Raw genomic sequence first — 12,928 nt, 5'->3', positions numbered from 1 at the left:
CATAACTCAACTTATCTTAATCGGATTTTGATGTGGCATACCTCTAAATGTTTCTGGCACGATTCTCTAAAAAACTGCATTCAAATTTAGAAATTTATTTTTTTTCAATTTTTTTGTAATTTTTCTGATGTGATGATGTAGAAATTCAAGATAATTAGGAAATGTCCCAATGCTGAAGTTCTAAACTCCATAACTCAACTTATCTTAATCGGATTTTGATGTGGCATACCTCAAAATGTTTCTGCCGCGATTCTCTAATAATCTGCATTCAAATTTATAAATTTATTTTTTTTTCAATTTTTTTTAAATTTTTCTGATGTGATGATGTTGTAGAAATTCAAGATAATTAAGAAATGCCCCAATGCTGAAGTTCTAAACTCCATAACTCAACTTATCTTAATCGGATTTTGATGTGGCATACCTCAAAATGTTTCTGCCGCGATTCTCTAATAATCTGCATTCAAATTTAGAAATTTATTTTTTTTCAATTTTTTTGTAATTTTTCTGATGTGATGATGTTGTAGAAATTCAAGATAATTAAGAAATGCCCCAATGCTGAAGTTCTAAACTCCATAACTCAACTTATCTTAATCGGATTTTGATGTGGCATACCTCAAAATGTTTCTGTCGCAATTCTCTAAAAAACTGCATTCAAATTTAGAAATTTATTTTTTTTCAAATTTTTTGGAATTTTTCTGATGTGATGATGTTGTAGAAATTCAAGATAATTAGGAAATGTCCCAATGCTGAAGTTCTAAACTCCTTAACTCAACTTATCTTAATCGGATTTTGATGTGGCATACCTCAAAATGTTTCTGCCGCGATTCTCTAATAATCTGCATTCAAATTTAGAAATTTATTTTTTTTCAATTTTTTTGTAATTTTTCTGATGTGATGATGTTGTAGAAATTCAAGATAATTAAGAAATGCCCCAATGCTGAAGTTCTAAACTCCATAACTCAACTTATCTTAATCGGATTTTGATGTGGCATACCTCAAAATGTTTCTGTCGCAATTCTCTAAAAAACTGCATTCAAATTTAGAAATTTATTTTTTTTCAATTTTTTTGTAATTTTTCTGATGTGATGATGTTGTAGAAATTCAAGATAATTAAGAAATGCCCCAATGCTGAAGTTCTAAACTCCATAACTCAACTTATCTTAATCGGATTTTGATGTGGCATACCTCAAAATGTTTCTGTCGCAATTCTCTAAAAAACTGCATTCAAATTTAGAAATTTATTTTTTTTCAATTTTTTTGTAATTTTTCTGATGTGATGATGTTGTAGAAATTCAAGATAATTAAGAAATGCCCCAATGCTGAAGTTCTAAACTCCATAACTCAACTTATCTTAATCGGATTTTGATGTGGCATACCTCAAAATGTTTCTGTCGCAATTCTCTAAAAAACTGCATTCAAATTTAGAAATTTATTTTTTTTCAATTTTTTTGTAATTTTTTAGATGTGATGATGATGTAGAAATTCAAGATAATTAGGAAATGTCCCAATGCTGAAGTTCTAAACTCCACAACTCAACTTATCTTAATCGGATTTTGATGTGGCATACCTCAAAATGTTTCTGCCAAGATTCTCTAAAAAACTGCATTCAAATTTAGAAATTTATTTTTTTTCAATTTTTTTTAAATTTTTCTGATGTGATGATGTTGTAGAAATTCAAGATAATTAAGAAATGCCCCAATGCTGAAGTTCTAAACTCCATAACTCAACTTATCTTAATCGGATTTTGATGTGGCATACCTCAAACTGTTTCTGCCACGATTCTCTAAAAAACTGCATTCAAATTTAGAAATTTATTTTTTTTCAATTTTTTTGTAATTTTTCAGATGTGATGATGATGTAGAAACTCATAAAAATGAAGAAATGTCCCTAGGCTGAAGTTCTAAACTCCATAACTCAACTTATCTTATTCGGATTTTGAAGTGCCATACCTCAAAATGTTTCTGCCAAGATTCTCTAAAAAACTGCATTCAAATTTAGAAATTTATTTTTTTTCAATTTTTTTGTAATTTTTCAGATGTGATGATGATGTAGAAACTCATAAAAATGAAGAAATGTCCCTAGGCTGAAGTTCTAAACTCCATAACTCAACTTATCTTATTCGGATTTTGAAGTGCCATACCTCAAAATGTTTCTGCCAAGATTCTCTAAAAAACTGCATTCAAATTTAGAAATTTATTTTTTTTCAATTTTTTTGTAATTTTTCTGATGTGATGATGTTGTAGAAATTCAAGATAATTAGGAAATGTCCCAATGCTGAAGTTCTAAACTCCATAACTCAACTTATCTTAATCGGATTTTGAAGTGGCATACCTCAAAATGTTTCTGGCGTAATTCTCTAAAAATCTGCATTAAATTTAGAAAATGTTTTAATTTTAATTTTTTTGTAATTATCTTGTATATATCTTGTAAACTTCTATAAATTTGCAAAAAATTTTTTTGACACACCCACATTTCCCGATCCAAGCTGCACTATTCAGCACTTGGCAATTTATGGCCAGAAAGGATGAGGAAGTGGCCGCCAGGCAGCCCTGTTTGTTTGTATTTAAGTCGGTTTGCCGAGCAGCGTTTTGCGGCATGCAGACATTCAAATGCGGAGTGACTACAGCACGCGGCTGTCATGTCAAGTGGTGGGCCACCTGGAGGGGATCGGATCGCAGAGGATTGCTTTGGTGGGGATTGGAGAGCTGCCTGGAACTGATTGCTTAAGCGGAAATGACTTGAATGCCTTCGCTATCGCCACGTCACACGGGGCGTATGTGGAATTTCGCACTCGATTGCCTTGGAGGCGAAGTTTTGTGTAACGCGATTAGCGGTTTGCGCTCCACGTCGTTTTGTTTGCTGTTGTGCCTTGGTCCTGGATAGTCCTGTGGAGCAACAGCTCAGCTTGGAAACCTGGAGACCCGAAACACCGAAGCACCGGCATCGATTGCAGTAATTGCAGTTGTAGCGCGTCTAAAACTTTAACCGAAGTTGGAAAAGTCATTAAAAACTTGCGCCCAACTTTGGATACGAATTAGAATTTTTGATTAAATTGCTTGGCTGGTGAGATTCTTGGCAAGTTACTGCGACAAGATGGGACGAGACAATTAATGAAAAATGCATAAGCCAAATGGCGAATCAATGTATATCGTGACACCAATTGCGAATTAACACCCTCATATACTCCCATACATACTTATGTATGTGGGCATCATTGTCACGCAGGATTCGCTGCGGTATTGGCTCTTGTATTTGGCATTTGTATGCAAACCGCGCACTAAATTAGATTCTTTTTTACTGCAGCCACATAGTCCGCCTGATGATGAGGCGATGACACGGTCCCCGGGCTTATTTTCCCGCTTTTCCAGCTTTTCCAGCTACTGGCGATAAAATGCGTAAGCTCGTTAAAATTGCACGCGACGCGCCCCTTATAATAATGACAATCGATGGCTGACTGAGGATGCCGCTTAGCTGAAGGATATTGATGGTGCGACATATTGATTTGGCTCTGCAGGATTCACGTTGCGGTTCATGGTGTCCCCGAGAGCCGAGAATAGAGCCAAGTAAACATAAAATCGTTGATGGTTAGTGGGTCGCGTAAAATAAATAGAATTCGCAGGACTCGAGCTTGCAACCTGTTGTAGTTTATGCGCTCTCGTAAAAATGTGTTCGCTTGTGCAAATCCGAAGCATCATAATTAATTTTATAGTGCCATAGACAGCCAATAGTTCTAACATTATTCTATGAATACAACGCATTTGTATAAGGCTTTTGTGGAATCTGCAACGGACATTCTGTGTGGAAAATTCTAATGCCATATCTACGGTCTCAAACAATTGAAACCGGAGTTCTTACATTTCCATTCATATTCAGTTTTATAATTGCTTTTCCCGGGGACCAGGCCCGAAAATTTCTGCACCCAGAGAAAATAATATAAATTGAATTCACTGGCGCAAGTTCTCGAGCTTATTATGCATTACCTAATGAAAACTGGGCCAGGACCAAGGACCAAGGACCAAGTACCAAGGACCAAGGAACGAAGGAACAGAACTGGCAGCCGCGTAAGCAAATAATAAATAAATAAATAAACGAAAAGCGCAAATAACATTTGAGAGCCAGATTTAATTTCTAACGTTGAGTGCGCATATTAAAACAGTAAGTACAGGAATGAGGATGAGTCTGCCGGTGGAGGATGGTGGCGATTGTGGTGTGCCGGGGATTTTCCGGGCGAAAAACTGGGGGAGGCGGCAGCAGACAAAAGGCGGTGGAAAACCTTGCTGCGAGCAACAAACAAAGATGATGATGATGATCACTGGGCTCGGTCTGGTGTGTCGGAGTGGAGTCTGTGGATATTATATGGAAGTGGATATGGAAGTGCAGCGGAAATGCGGGAAATCCGGGACCATGGGATACCCCGAACCCAAAGTCTGAGTTCTGCTGGGCCTGGGGGGGATATAAAAATAAACAATCAAAGCGGGCGGCAGAAGGCGTAATAGAAGTTGGCGTGAGTAAACAATGAATTACGGAATCATGAAAGCAAATTGACTTTAATGCAAAAATCAAATATTTACACAGCGCGGATGCGGGACAAGGACAGTCGTTGCGGCGGAGAATGGTGGGAGGGAAAGAGGTGGCAATGCAATTGCAATTCCCCGCCGAATGAGACGGCAATAGATGGCAATAGACGGCAGTCGCAGAGACAAAAGGCAAACAAACAAACAAACAGACAGACAAAACCAAATGGAAGAAGCAACGCATACAAATCGAGGTTATGTTAGACGTCCTGGCTGCGAGCTCTTTCCTAAACTCTTTTCCCAAAAATTTGTTTCGGCACTTAAGTGCCAATGCACACAAGCCCGGAAAACACACTGATATGCAAGTTTTAAGAGAGCTACACAAGAAAAAATCCACATAACTATCAATTTAACTATCAATTTAACAATAACAAAACAATCACAGATAACAAATAATTTATGATAAGGGTCAGCTTCTGCTTGCCCTAGTCAAATGAGATTGGGAAATAAAGTCATTTTGAAATGTTTGCTTATTGTAGCATACTTTTGGGCTCAACATATTTAAAGTGTCGCCAAATACGTTGCATACTTTTGAGCTGGGCGAAAACGGTGGAAACTTTGGTCACACTGGTACTTTATCAAATTACCATACACAGCCCAAAAGTATACACCAATTTTTGACGTAATTTGATAGCTTCTGCCCAAAAGTATGCAATGAATTATTATATTCAAAAATTATTTTGACCAGCCACCTGCTGCGATTTCTGTTCGCCTGGTATCCAGAATCGAAATTTCTTCTATTTGGCCAACCAAATTGGCCTCAGCTGCGGATTTCGTGGGTAACTTCGTGATTTCTAACACCAGCAGACTGCTGCTGGGAATCGTTGGTCACTTTCTGCGATTTCTGTGCGCCTGGTACTTGAATCCAAAATCTCCCAATTTGCCCGACCAAATTTGCCACAACTAAGCATTTTGCGTCGAATTTCCCGATGTGTGGCACCAGGCGATCATAATCTGTAGCACAAGGATGTTGGAAACATCTGATCGTTGGATCACCTCCGACAGTTTCTGTTCGCCTGGTACTGCAAAACGGAAAAACTCCCATTTGCCACCCTATTTTTAGTTAAAAATTGAAATTTTGACCTAAATTTAGTTCGAATTACGGCAAATTTCCAGATTTGTGGCACCAGGCGATCATAATCTGTAGCACAAGGGTGCTGGAAATATCTATATATTTGATCGTTGGGTCACCTCCGAGAGTTTCTGTTCGCCTGGTACTGCGAAACGGAAAAACTCTTATTTACCACCCTATTTTCAACCCAATAATTCCGAAAAAAAACACTTAAAAAAAGTTTAGTTAATTTTACAGCTTTTATTTGCATATCTGGCCCTAAGCCTACTTCAGCCTAGATGTCGTAGTGTGAAATGCCGATCCTCAGCATGCCGCAGTCGATACTGACCCCGCTCGAGGTCCAGGGCTAGGTTGCTCCCGTTTCCGTACGGCAGCCGCTACACTCCGTCCTCATTGGAGCTGCGTGCATCTTCGTAGCGACTCCTGCGGCCGTTGGACATGAGCGAAACGTTGCTGAACTTCATCTGGGGGGCGTTCACCTGCTCGGAACAAGAGACATCCACGGCACAGGCCGCCATGTACGTCCATTTGGCCACCTTCATCTTCTCCACGCGCAAGCTCTGAGAGTACTTGTTCAGCTGGAAGTGGAGATACTCCGATTAGTGTCATTTAAAATTCAATCTTATGTTATCATTCTACTTAAGAATTAACTTTTTATTTTTTATAGAGGTGGAAATAATGTCACTGTTTTCTCATTCAAGACGCTTCTTGAATACGCAGTTCGTTCTGCTACGATTCGATAAGATTGCTATGCAGCGTACGAAGTGCCCAAATTTAGGTACTAATATCTATGGGGGATTCTCGGAAAATGATGGCAGACTACATTGAAGTTGACATTGGTGGAGGGGCTGTTGGCGTAGATGTAGTTGAACTCGGACTGTTGTAGAAATTAAAAAAATTAAAAAATGTCCTAAGGCTGAAGTTCTAAACTCCATACTTCAACTTATCTTAATCGGATTTTGAAGTGGTATATCTCTAAATGTTTCTGCCGCGATTGTCTAATAATCTGCATTCAAATTTAGATTTTTTTTTTTTTTTTAATTTTTTTGTATTTTTTCTGACTTTTTCTGTTTTTCTCTCTGCATAAAAAGTAAGAGATTTCTTTGGGGGCAAGGGTCAAAGGGGTTTAAACTGCGGGTCAGCCTTTGTGCGGCATTGGATTGGTCTGCGGCGTTTCCGGTTTTCGAGTATACGTTATTAGCTCACTGGGCGTGGATGCGGTCCAGCATGGTCTGAATTTTACGATTTCATTCATTTTTGTGGCTGCCATTTGGCGCCGCAAAATATGCAACAAAATTTTATTTGCAGAATTAAGAGCTCGAGACCTTGGCTGGCATAAAACTAATATTATGCAAACTATTGGGCAATGCTGTGGAAGTAAGTGTGAAAAACACTTAAAGGCATTCGTCTCTCATCGTAATTTTCCCAAGAATTTATCAATTAGAACAGTCGTCGGAAAACACAGCACCCTTCTAATAAAGCACGTAGCAGAGTAAGGGAAAATTGCTACGGTGGACAAAAACAAAAAAAAGTACAGACCGAGTGGTAAATTTGGGTGAAAGAGGAAACATCACACAAATCTGAAAACCATAAAAGTGTCGCTTTCAATTGCTAACCCAACTACAGGCGACAATCGAAGCCAACAAGTGAAATTGAAACGTTCAATGGATAGTGCGGAGTCCTGAAAGGATGTATGTGGGCGGAGGGACATGGAAAGGAAACAGGATGGATGAGGGTGCTCTAGAAGCTCACAGCACAAATTGATGATGATGTAGTGTGTGTGCCTGCAACTGTGTGGCAGGATGCTCAGCGAGATTTTTTATGCACCCTGACATGGGTTTTGCGAATTTATAGAGCGGGTTCGGTGCTACAAAAATTATTTACAGATTTAGCATTTATAAATACACTTTTCCCAACTTATTTCTGCAAAAAAGGTGCGAATAAAATTATAATAGAATTATTCAAACAGGTTTTTACCTTTGAGAGAGTACCGGAAGTCGCCAGTGATTTGTATTTCAATACTTTATTACTTTCTCTGCTGCACTGAGAATGATGCCAGCGATGATTGACACCACGCCCGGCAATAAATTTTTAATTTTCAATGCTTCGCGATAGACGGCGGGTGTGATGGGATCCATGGCCACATCCTTGCCTCCAGTGAGCTTGTTAAATTCAAATTAGAACGCTGCCAGGAGCTGCGCTCTATGTGAGAACTTGCCGCTGACAGCGAAGATAAATGACACAGAACTGCGATCGCAACAAATTAACCTTGTTAGAGGCTGCAGCACAGGCACAGGGCTCCTCCGGACCAGGACATAACTCCGGAGTAGTGGTGGAGCGGCAAGGACTCCGGCCCGAGGACACCAGTTACAAGTGTATGTAATTTTTTATCGTCTGCGACTTTCGACTCCACTCTCCCGCTGACGACGACTGACTTATGAATGGCGTGTGCCAAGTTGAGTTGAGACAAAGCACTGGAAAAAAAATATAGCTTACATGTTGAATATGATAAAATTTAGAAAACTAAATACACAAATATTCGAATAAAACATAGTCAATTTCGTGGCTGCCTTAGCTAGATTTATATGATTTCAATAATGGAAAAGATGCCTTAAATATTAATTGTGAAATTGAACGAACATTGCAGCAATATTAAGCTATGCATATATTTGTTGAAGTGTTTTGAATGCGTTGCTACTGCCAGTGCTTGGGAGTCGATAAATCAGTTTGTGTATCAAATTGAATTCACGAGCGTGCACATGACACCAGCCCACGCACATTTATCAGCCGATTCGGGCGAATCCTGCGGAGCATGAACTTTAATTCGGGGCGGCCTGGGCAACCGCAAAATTTTAATCTCAACTAAGAGCTCAACAAGAAAATAAAATCCATCGGCGGGCTGCATTATAAATTATTCATTACGAAAACGCAACCGCGACACGCCCACTTTTTTTCGAGCCAAGTAAATGAACGCCTGCCGCCGACGGGCGCTCGTTTGCACCTAATTTGATTTTTAGTTGCCTGCTTCTTTGGTGGCGAGTCTGCGGTCGGTTCGCTTGGCATTCCATCCTCAGCTGGTTGTGCCCCAGCCATGTAGCCATGTAGCATTCGGGGTACCGTCTCGCAGATCCTAACTCACAAATACAAGCACACTCACACACAGACACACACACGAGGAAGGACTTGGCAGCGCATCCTGTTTTCTTTTCATTCATTCCAGCGCGGCTGGCTGTCGAAAAAATGTCTGTTATGTGGCTAGAGAATTTTGCAGTAATTAATGGCAACTGTTTGATTAAAAAATTCCACAGCTGCTGCTCCCTTGCAGGGATGTGTACGGGTTTAGTTCTAGTTTTTCCAACCCCAAGCCGTTTTCCATCACCAAACGCGGTCAAAAGCTGCGATGCTGAATAAATCTATGCAAATTCCTGAGATTTCTTAAAGGGGTTTTTCGAGCTCTACTAATGTGGAATAAAATATTAGGTACAAATTTATGAAATTAACAAAATAAAAACACTTGAGTTATTCGTAAAAATGTGGATTTAGTTGTTTACACATCTCGAAGCCACACTACGACATCATGGGCAATCCGGTGAACGTGTCCTCCATGAGCATGGACTCCACCGGGGTGCCCTGCTAGATCCCAGTCACCGAGATCGCGGCGCTGAAGCTACAACATCCAGTGCAACTACCGTGGCATTTCCTTTGTCAAGCGGCGTGGCAACATACCCACCTACATCATCGGCACCGACAGCGAATACCAGTTCCTGCCACATCGCCCGCCCGCGGCAACCAAAGAGACTAGCTGGAATTTACCAGAGCTTAGATCTAAGGCATGAATTAGGCTTAGGGCCAGAAATGCAAATAAAAGCTGTAAAATTATCTAAACTTGTTTTAAGTGTTTTTTTCGGAATTATTGGGTTGAAAATAGGGTGGGAAATAAGAGTTTTTCCGTTTCGCAGTACCAGGCGAACAGAAACTCTCGGAGGTGACCCAACGATCAAATATATAGATATTTCCAGCACCCTTGTGCTACAGATTATGATCGCCTGGTGCCACAAATCTGGAAATTTGCCGTAATTCGAACTAAATTTAGGTCAAAATTTCAATTTTTAACTAAAAATAGGGTGGCAAATGGGAGTTTTTCCGTTTTGCAGTACCAGGCGAACAGAAACTGTCGGAGGTGACCCAACGATCAGATGTTTCCAACATCCTTGTGCTACAGATTATGATCGCCTGGTGCCACGATCACAAAATTTGAAGGAATTCGAACTAAATTTGGGTCAAAAGTCCAATTTTTGGCTAAAAATAGGGTGGCAAATGAGAGTTTTTCCGTTTTGCAGTACCAGGCGAACAGAAACTGTCGGAGGTAACCCAACGATAAAATATATAGATATTTCCAGCATCCTTGTGCTACAGATGATGATCGCCTGGTGCCACACATCGGGAAATTCGCCGCAAAATGCTTAGTTGTGGCAAATTTGGTCGGGCAAATTGGGAGATTTTGGATTCAAGTACCAGGCGAACAGAAATCGCAGAAAGTGACCAACGATTCCCAGCCTGCTAACGATTATGTTCCGCTGGTGTTAGACATAACATAATCCACATAATCCACATAATCCGCAGCTGAGGCCAATTTGGTTGACCAAATAGAAGAAATTTCGATTCTTGATACCAGGCGAACAGAAATCGCAGCAGGTGGCTGGTCAAAATAATTTGTGAATTTAGTAATTCATTGCATACTTTTGGGCAGACGCTATCAAATTACGTTAAAAATTGGTGTATACTTTTGGGCTGCGTATGGTAATTTGATAAAGTACCAGTGTGACCATAGTTTCGACCGTTTTCGCCCAGCTCAAAAGTATGCAACATATTTGGCGACACTTTAAATATGTTGAGCCCAAAAGTATGCTGCAATAAGAAAATATTTCCAAATTTTAATTTTTGGCTAAAAATAGGGTGGCAAATGAGAGTTTTTCCGTTTTGCAGTACCAGGCGAACAGAAAGTGTCGGAGGTAACCCAACGATCAAATATATAGATATTTCCAGCATCCTTGTGCTACAGATTATGATCGCCTGGTGCCACAAATCTGGAAATTTGCCGTAATTCGAACTAAATTTAGGACAAAATTTCAATTTTTAACTAAAAATAGGGTGGCAAATGACAGTTTTCCGTTTTGCAGTACCAGGCGTACAGAAACTGTCGGAGGTAACCCAACGATCAAATATATAGATATTTCCAGCATCCTTGTGCTACAGATTATGATCGCCTGGTGCCACAAATCTGGAAATTTTCCGTAATTCGAACTAAATTTGGATCCAAATTTTAATTTTTGGCTAAAAATAGGGTGGCATGGGTGGGTTTTTCCGTTTTGCAGTACCAGGCGAACAGAAACTGTCGGAGGTAACCCAACGATCAAATATATAGATATTTCCAGCATCCTTTTGCTACAGATTATGATCGCCTGGTGCCACAAATCTGGAAATTTGCCGTAATTCGAACTAAATTTGGGTCCAAATTTTAATTTTTGGCTAAAAATAGGGTGGCAAATGAGAGTTTTTCCGTTTTGCAGTACCAGGCGAACAGAAACCGTCGGAGGTAACCCAACGATCAAATATATAGATATTTCCAGCATCCTTGTGCTACAGATTATGATCGCCTGGTGCCACAAATCTGGAAATTTGCCGTAATTCGAACTAAATTTAGGTCAAACTTTCAATTTTTAACTAAAAATAGGGTGGCAAATGAGAGTTTTTCCGTTATGCAGTACCAGGCGAACAGAAACTGTCGAACTAAATTTGGAAACATATTTTCTTGTAGCCCTATAATTCCCAACTAGTTCTAGTGAAGACTGTAAGGCATGTCTTCTAATTTAGAGTCACAAAATATCGAGCAGTGAGTGTAGTGTATGTGTAGCGTATGTGTCCGTAAGTGTGATTACTTGCAAGATCACATTGGCATCCCTTTTGATAAAAATTTCCATTTTTGGCTAAAAATAAGGTGACAAATTGAAATTTTTCCGTTTTGCAGTACCAGGCGAACAGAAACTGTCGTAGGTGACCCAACGATCAGATGTTTCCAACATCCTTGTGCTACAATTATGATCGCCTGGTGCCACACATCGGGAAATTCGCCGCAAAATGCTTAGTTGTGGCAAATTTGGTCGGGCAAATTGGGAGATTTTGGATTCAAGTACCAGGCGAACAGAAATCGCAGAAAGTGACCAACGATTCCCAGCCTGCTAACGATTATGTTCCGCTGGTGTTAGAAATCACGAAATTACCCACGAAATCCGCAGCTGAGGCCAATTTGTTTGACCAAATAGAATAAATTTCGATTCTTGATACCAGGCGAACAGAAATCGCAGCAGGTGGCTTGTCAAAATTATTTTTGAATTTAATAATTAAGTTGATAAAGCTAACTAGACTATAGTTCCCAGATTTCCTCGTACGCCTCAATAATGCTTTAGGAAAAAAAAAAGTTGTTTACATAACACATGAGATCAATGTCAATTGGGTTTAGTAGTTGGAAAATTTTAAATTTGCTTTGTTGATTGTAGTCTGCGGTATAATGTGCATTTGTACAACTCGCGTACTCCAAATCACTCTTTTGGCACTCATACATATTGCCGCAGTGAGTTAAATACACACTCGTTCATGTAAAATTACTGTAGTCACACTTTTTAAGGGATTTAATGGCGCGCAAATAGCAAAAGACATCACTTTGCTGGATAAACTGGTGGGTCACCATCATGTTATTCTTACTATAAGTTTAGCACTCTGTGTTATTATACTAGTTGTTCTCTTAGTTGCGATATTCGCTGCGATTCGTCAACATATATTGGCCTTAAACGTGGTGCGTGGCATTGAGTTAATTAATAAACGATTTTCTAAAATATTCAAGGAATTTTGTAGACTCTCATTTGCTTGATTTTGAAGTGTGTAGCAAAGGGTATTATTGTAATCGTGTGTACATTAACCGCAGAAACAACTATAGAAAATACTGCCGCCCATCTTTGGTTCATTCTGTGCTGGATTTTTACGGTAGGTAGATCATCAAATTGGATTAGTAATTAGCTACAACTTTTTTTTACTCAAAACAGGGTTGCTGTATGATCTTTAATCTATTCTTTTATATGCGGCTAACAGAGACTTCAAGGGAAGCTGCCTAATTCCTATAAAGAATATTGATTGTGGTAAGGACGGGTACACCTTATAAACTATGCAGAAAACTTGAAAAATGTTTCCCATAAATTTGTTTTAGTTCTTCAAACGGAAATATTGT

At 39.4% G+C, this 12,928-nt stretch overlaps 1 protein-coding gene across 1 annotated transcript; it reads left to right on the top strand.

Moving 5' to 3' along the window:
* The first annotated feature begins 12,105 nt into the window (after positions 1-12,105).
* On the top strand, positions 12,106-12,925 carry LOC26526078. Its single transcript, XM_015158729.2, has 5 exons — positions 12,106-12,277; positions 12,332-12,499; positions 12,559-12,687; positions 12,747-12,839; positions 12,908-12,925. Exons 1-4 carry the CDS (start codon positions 12,215-12,217, stop codon positions 12,813-12,815), a joined length of 429 nt encoding a protein of 142 aa, XP_015014215.1. The 5' UTR covers positions 12,106-12,214; the 3' UTR covers positions 12,816-12,839; positions 12,908-12,925.
* Positions 12,926-12,928: the final 3 nt, after the last annotated feature.

This window comes from Drosophila erecta, unplaced genomic scaffold (genome assembly GCF_003286155.1).
Source record: "Drosophila erecta strain 14021-0224.00,06,07 unplaced genomic scaffold, DereRS2 tig00000021-arrow-pilon, whole genome shotgun sequence".
In the NCBI taxonomy this organism is placed as follows: domain Eukaryota; kingdom Metazoa; phylum Arthropoda; class Insecta; order Diptera; family Drosophilidae; genus Drosophila; species Drosophila erecta.
The sequence above is the reverse complement of the archived record's forward strand: the minus strand, read 5'-3'. Positions and strand labels throughout refer to the sequence as shown.

Coding starts and splice junctions, on each gene's coding strand:
- LOC26526078 (XM_015158729.2), top strand. CDS start 12,215: ATGTGCATTTGTACAACTCGCGTACTCCAAATCACTCTTTTGGCACTC. Junction 12,278..12,331: donor CACTCATACATATTGCCGCA/GTGAGTTAAATA, acceptor ACACTTTTTAAG/GGATTTAATGGCGCGCAAAT. Junction 12,500..12,558: donor ATATATTGGCCTTAAACGTG/GTGCGTGGCATT, acceptor GGAATTTTGTAG/ACTCTCATTTGCTTGATTTT.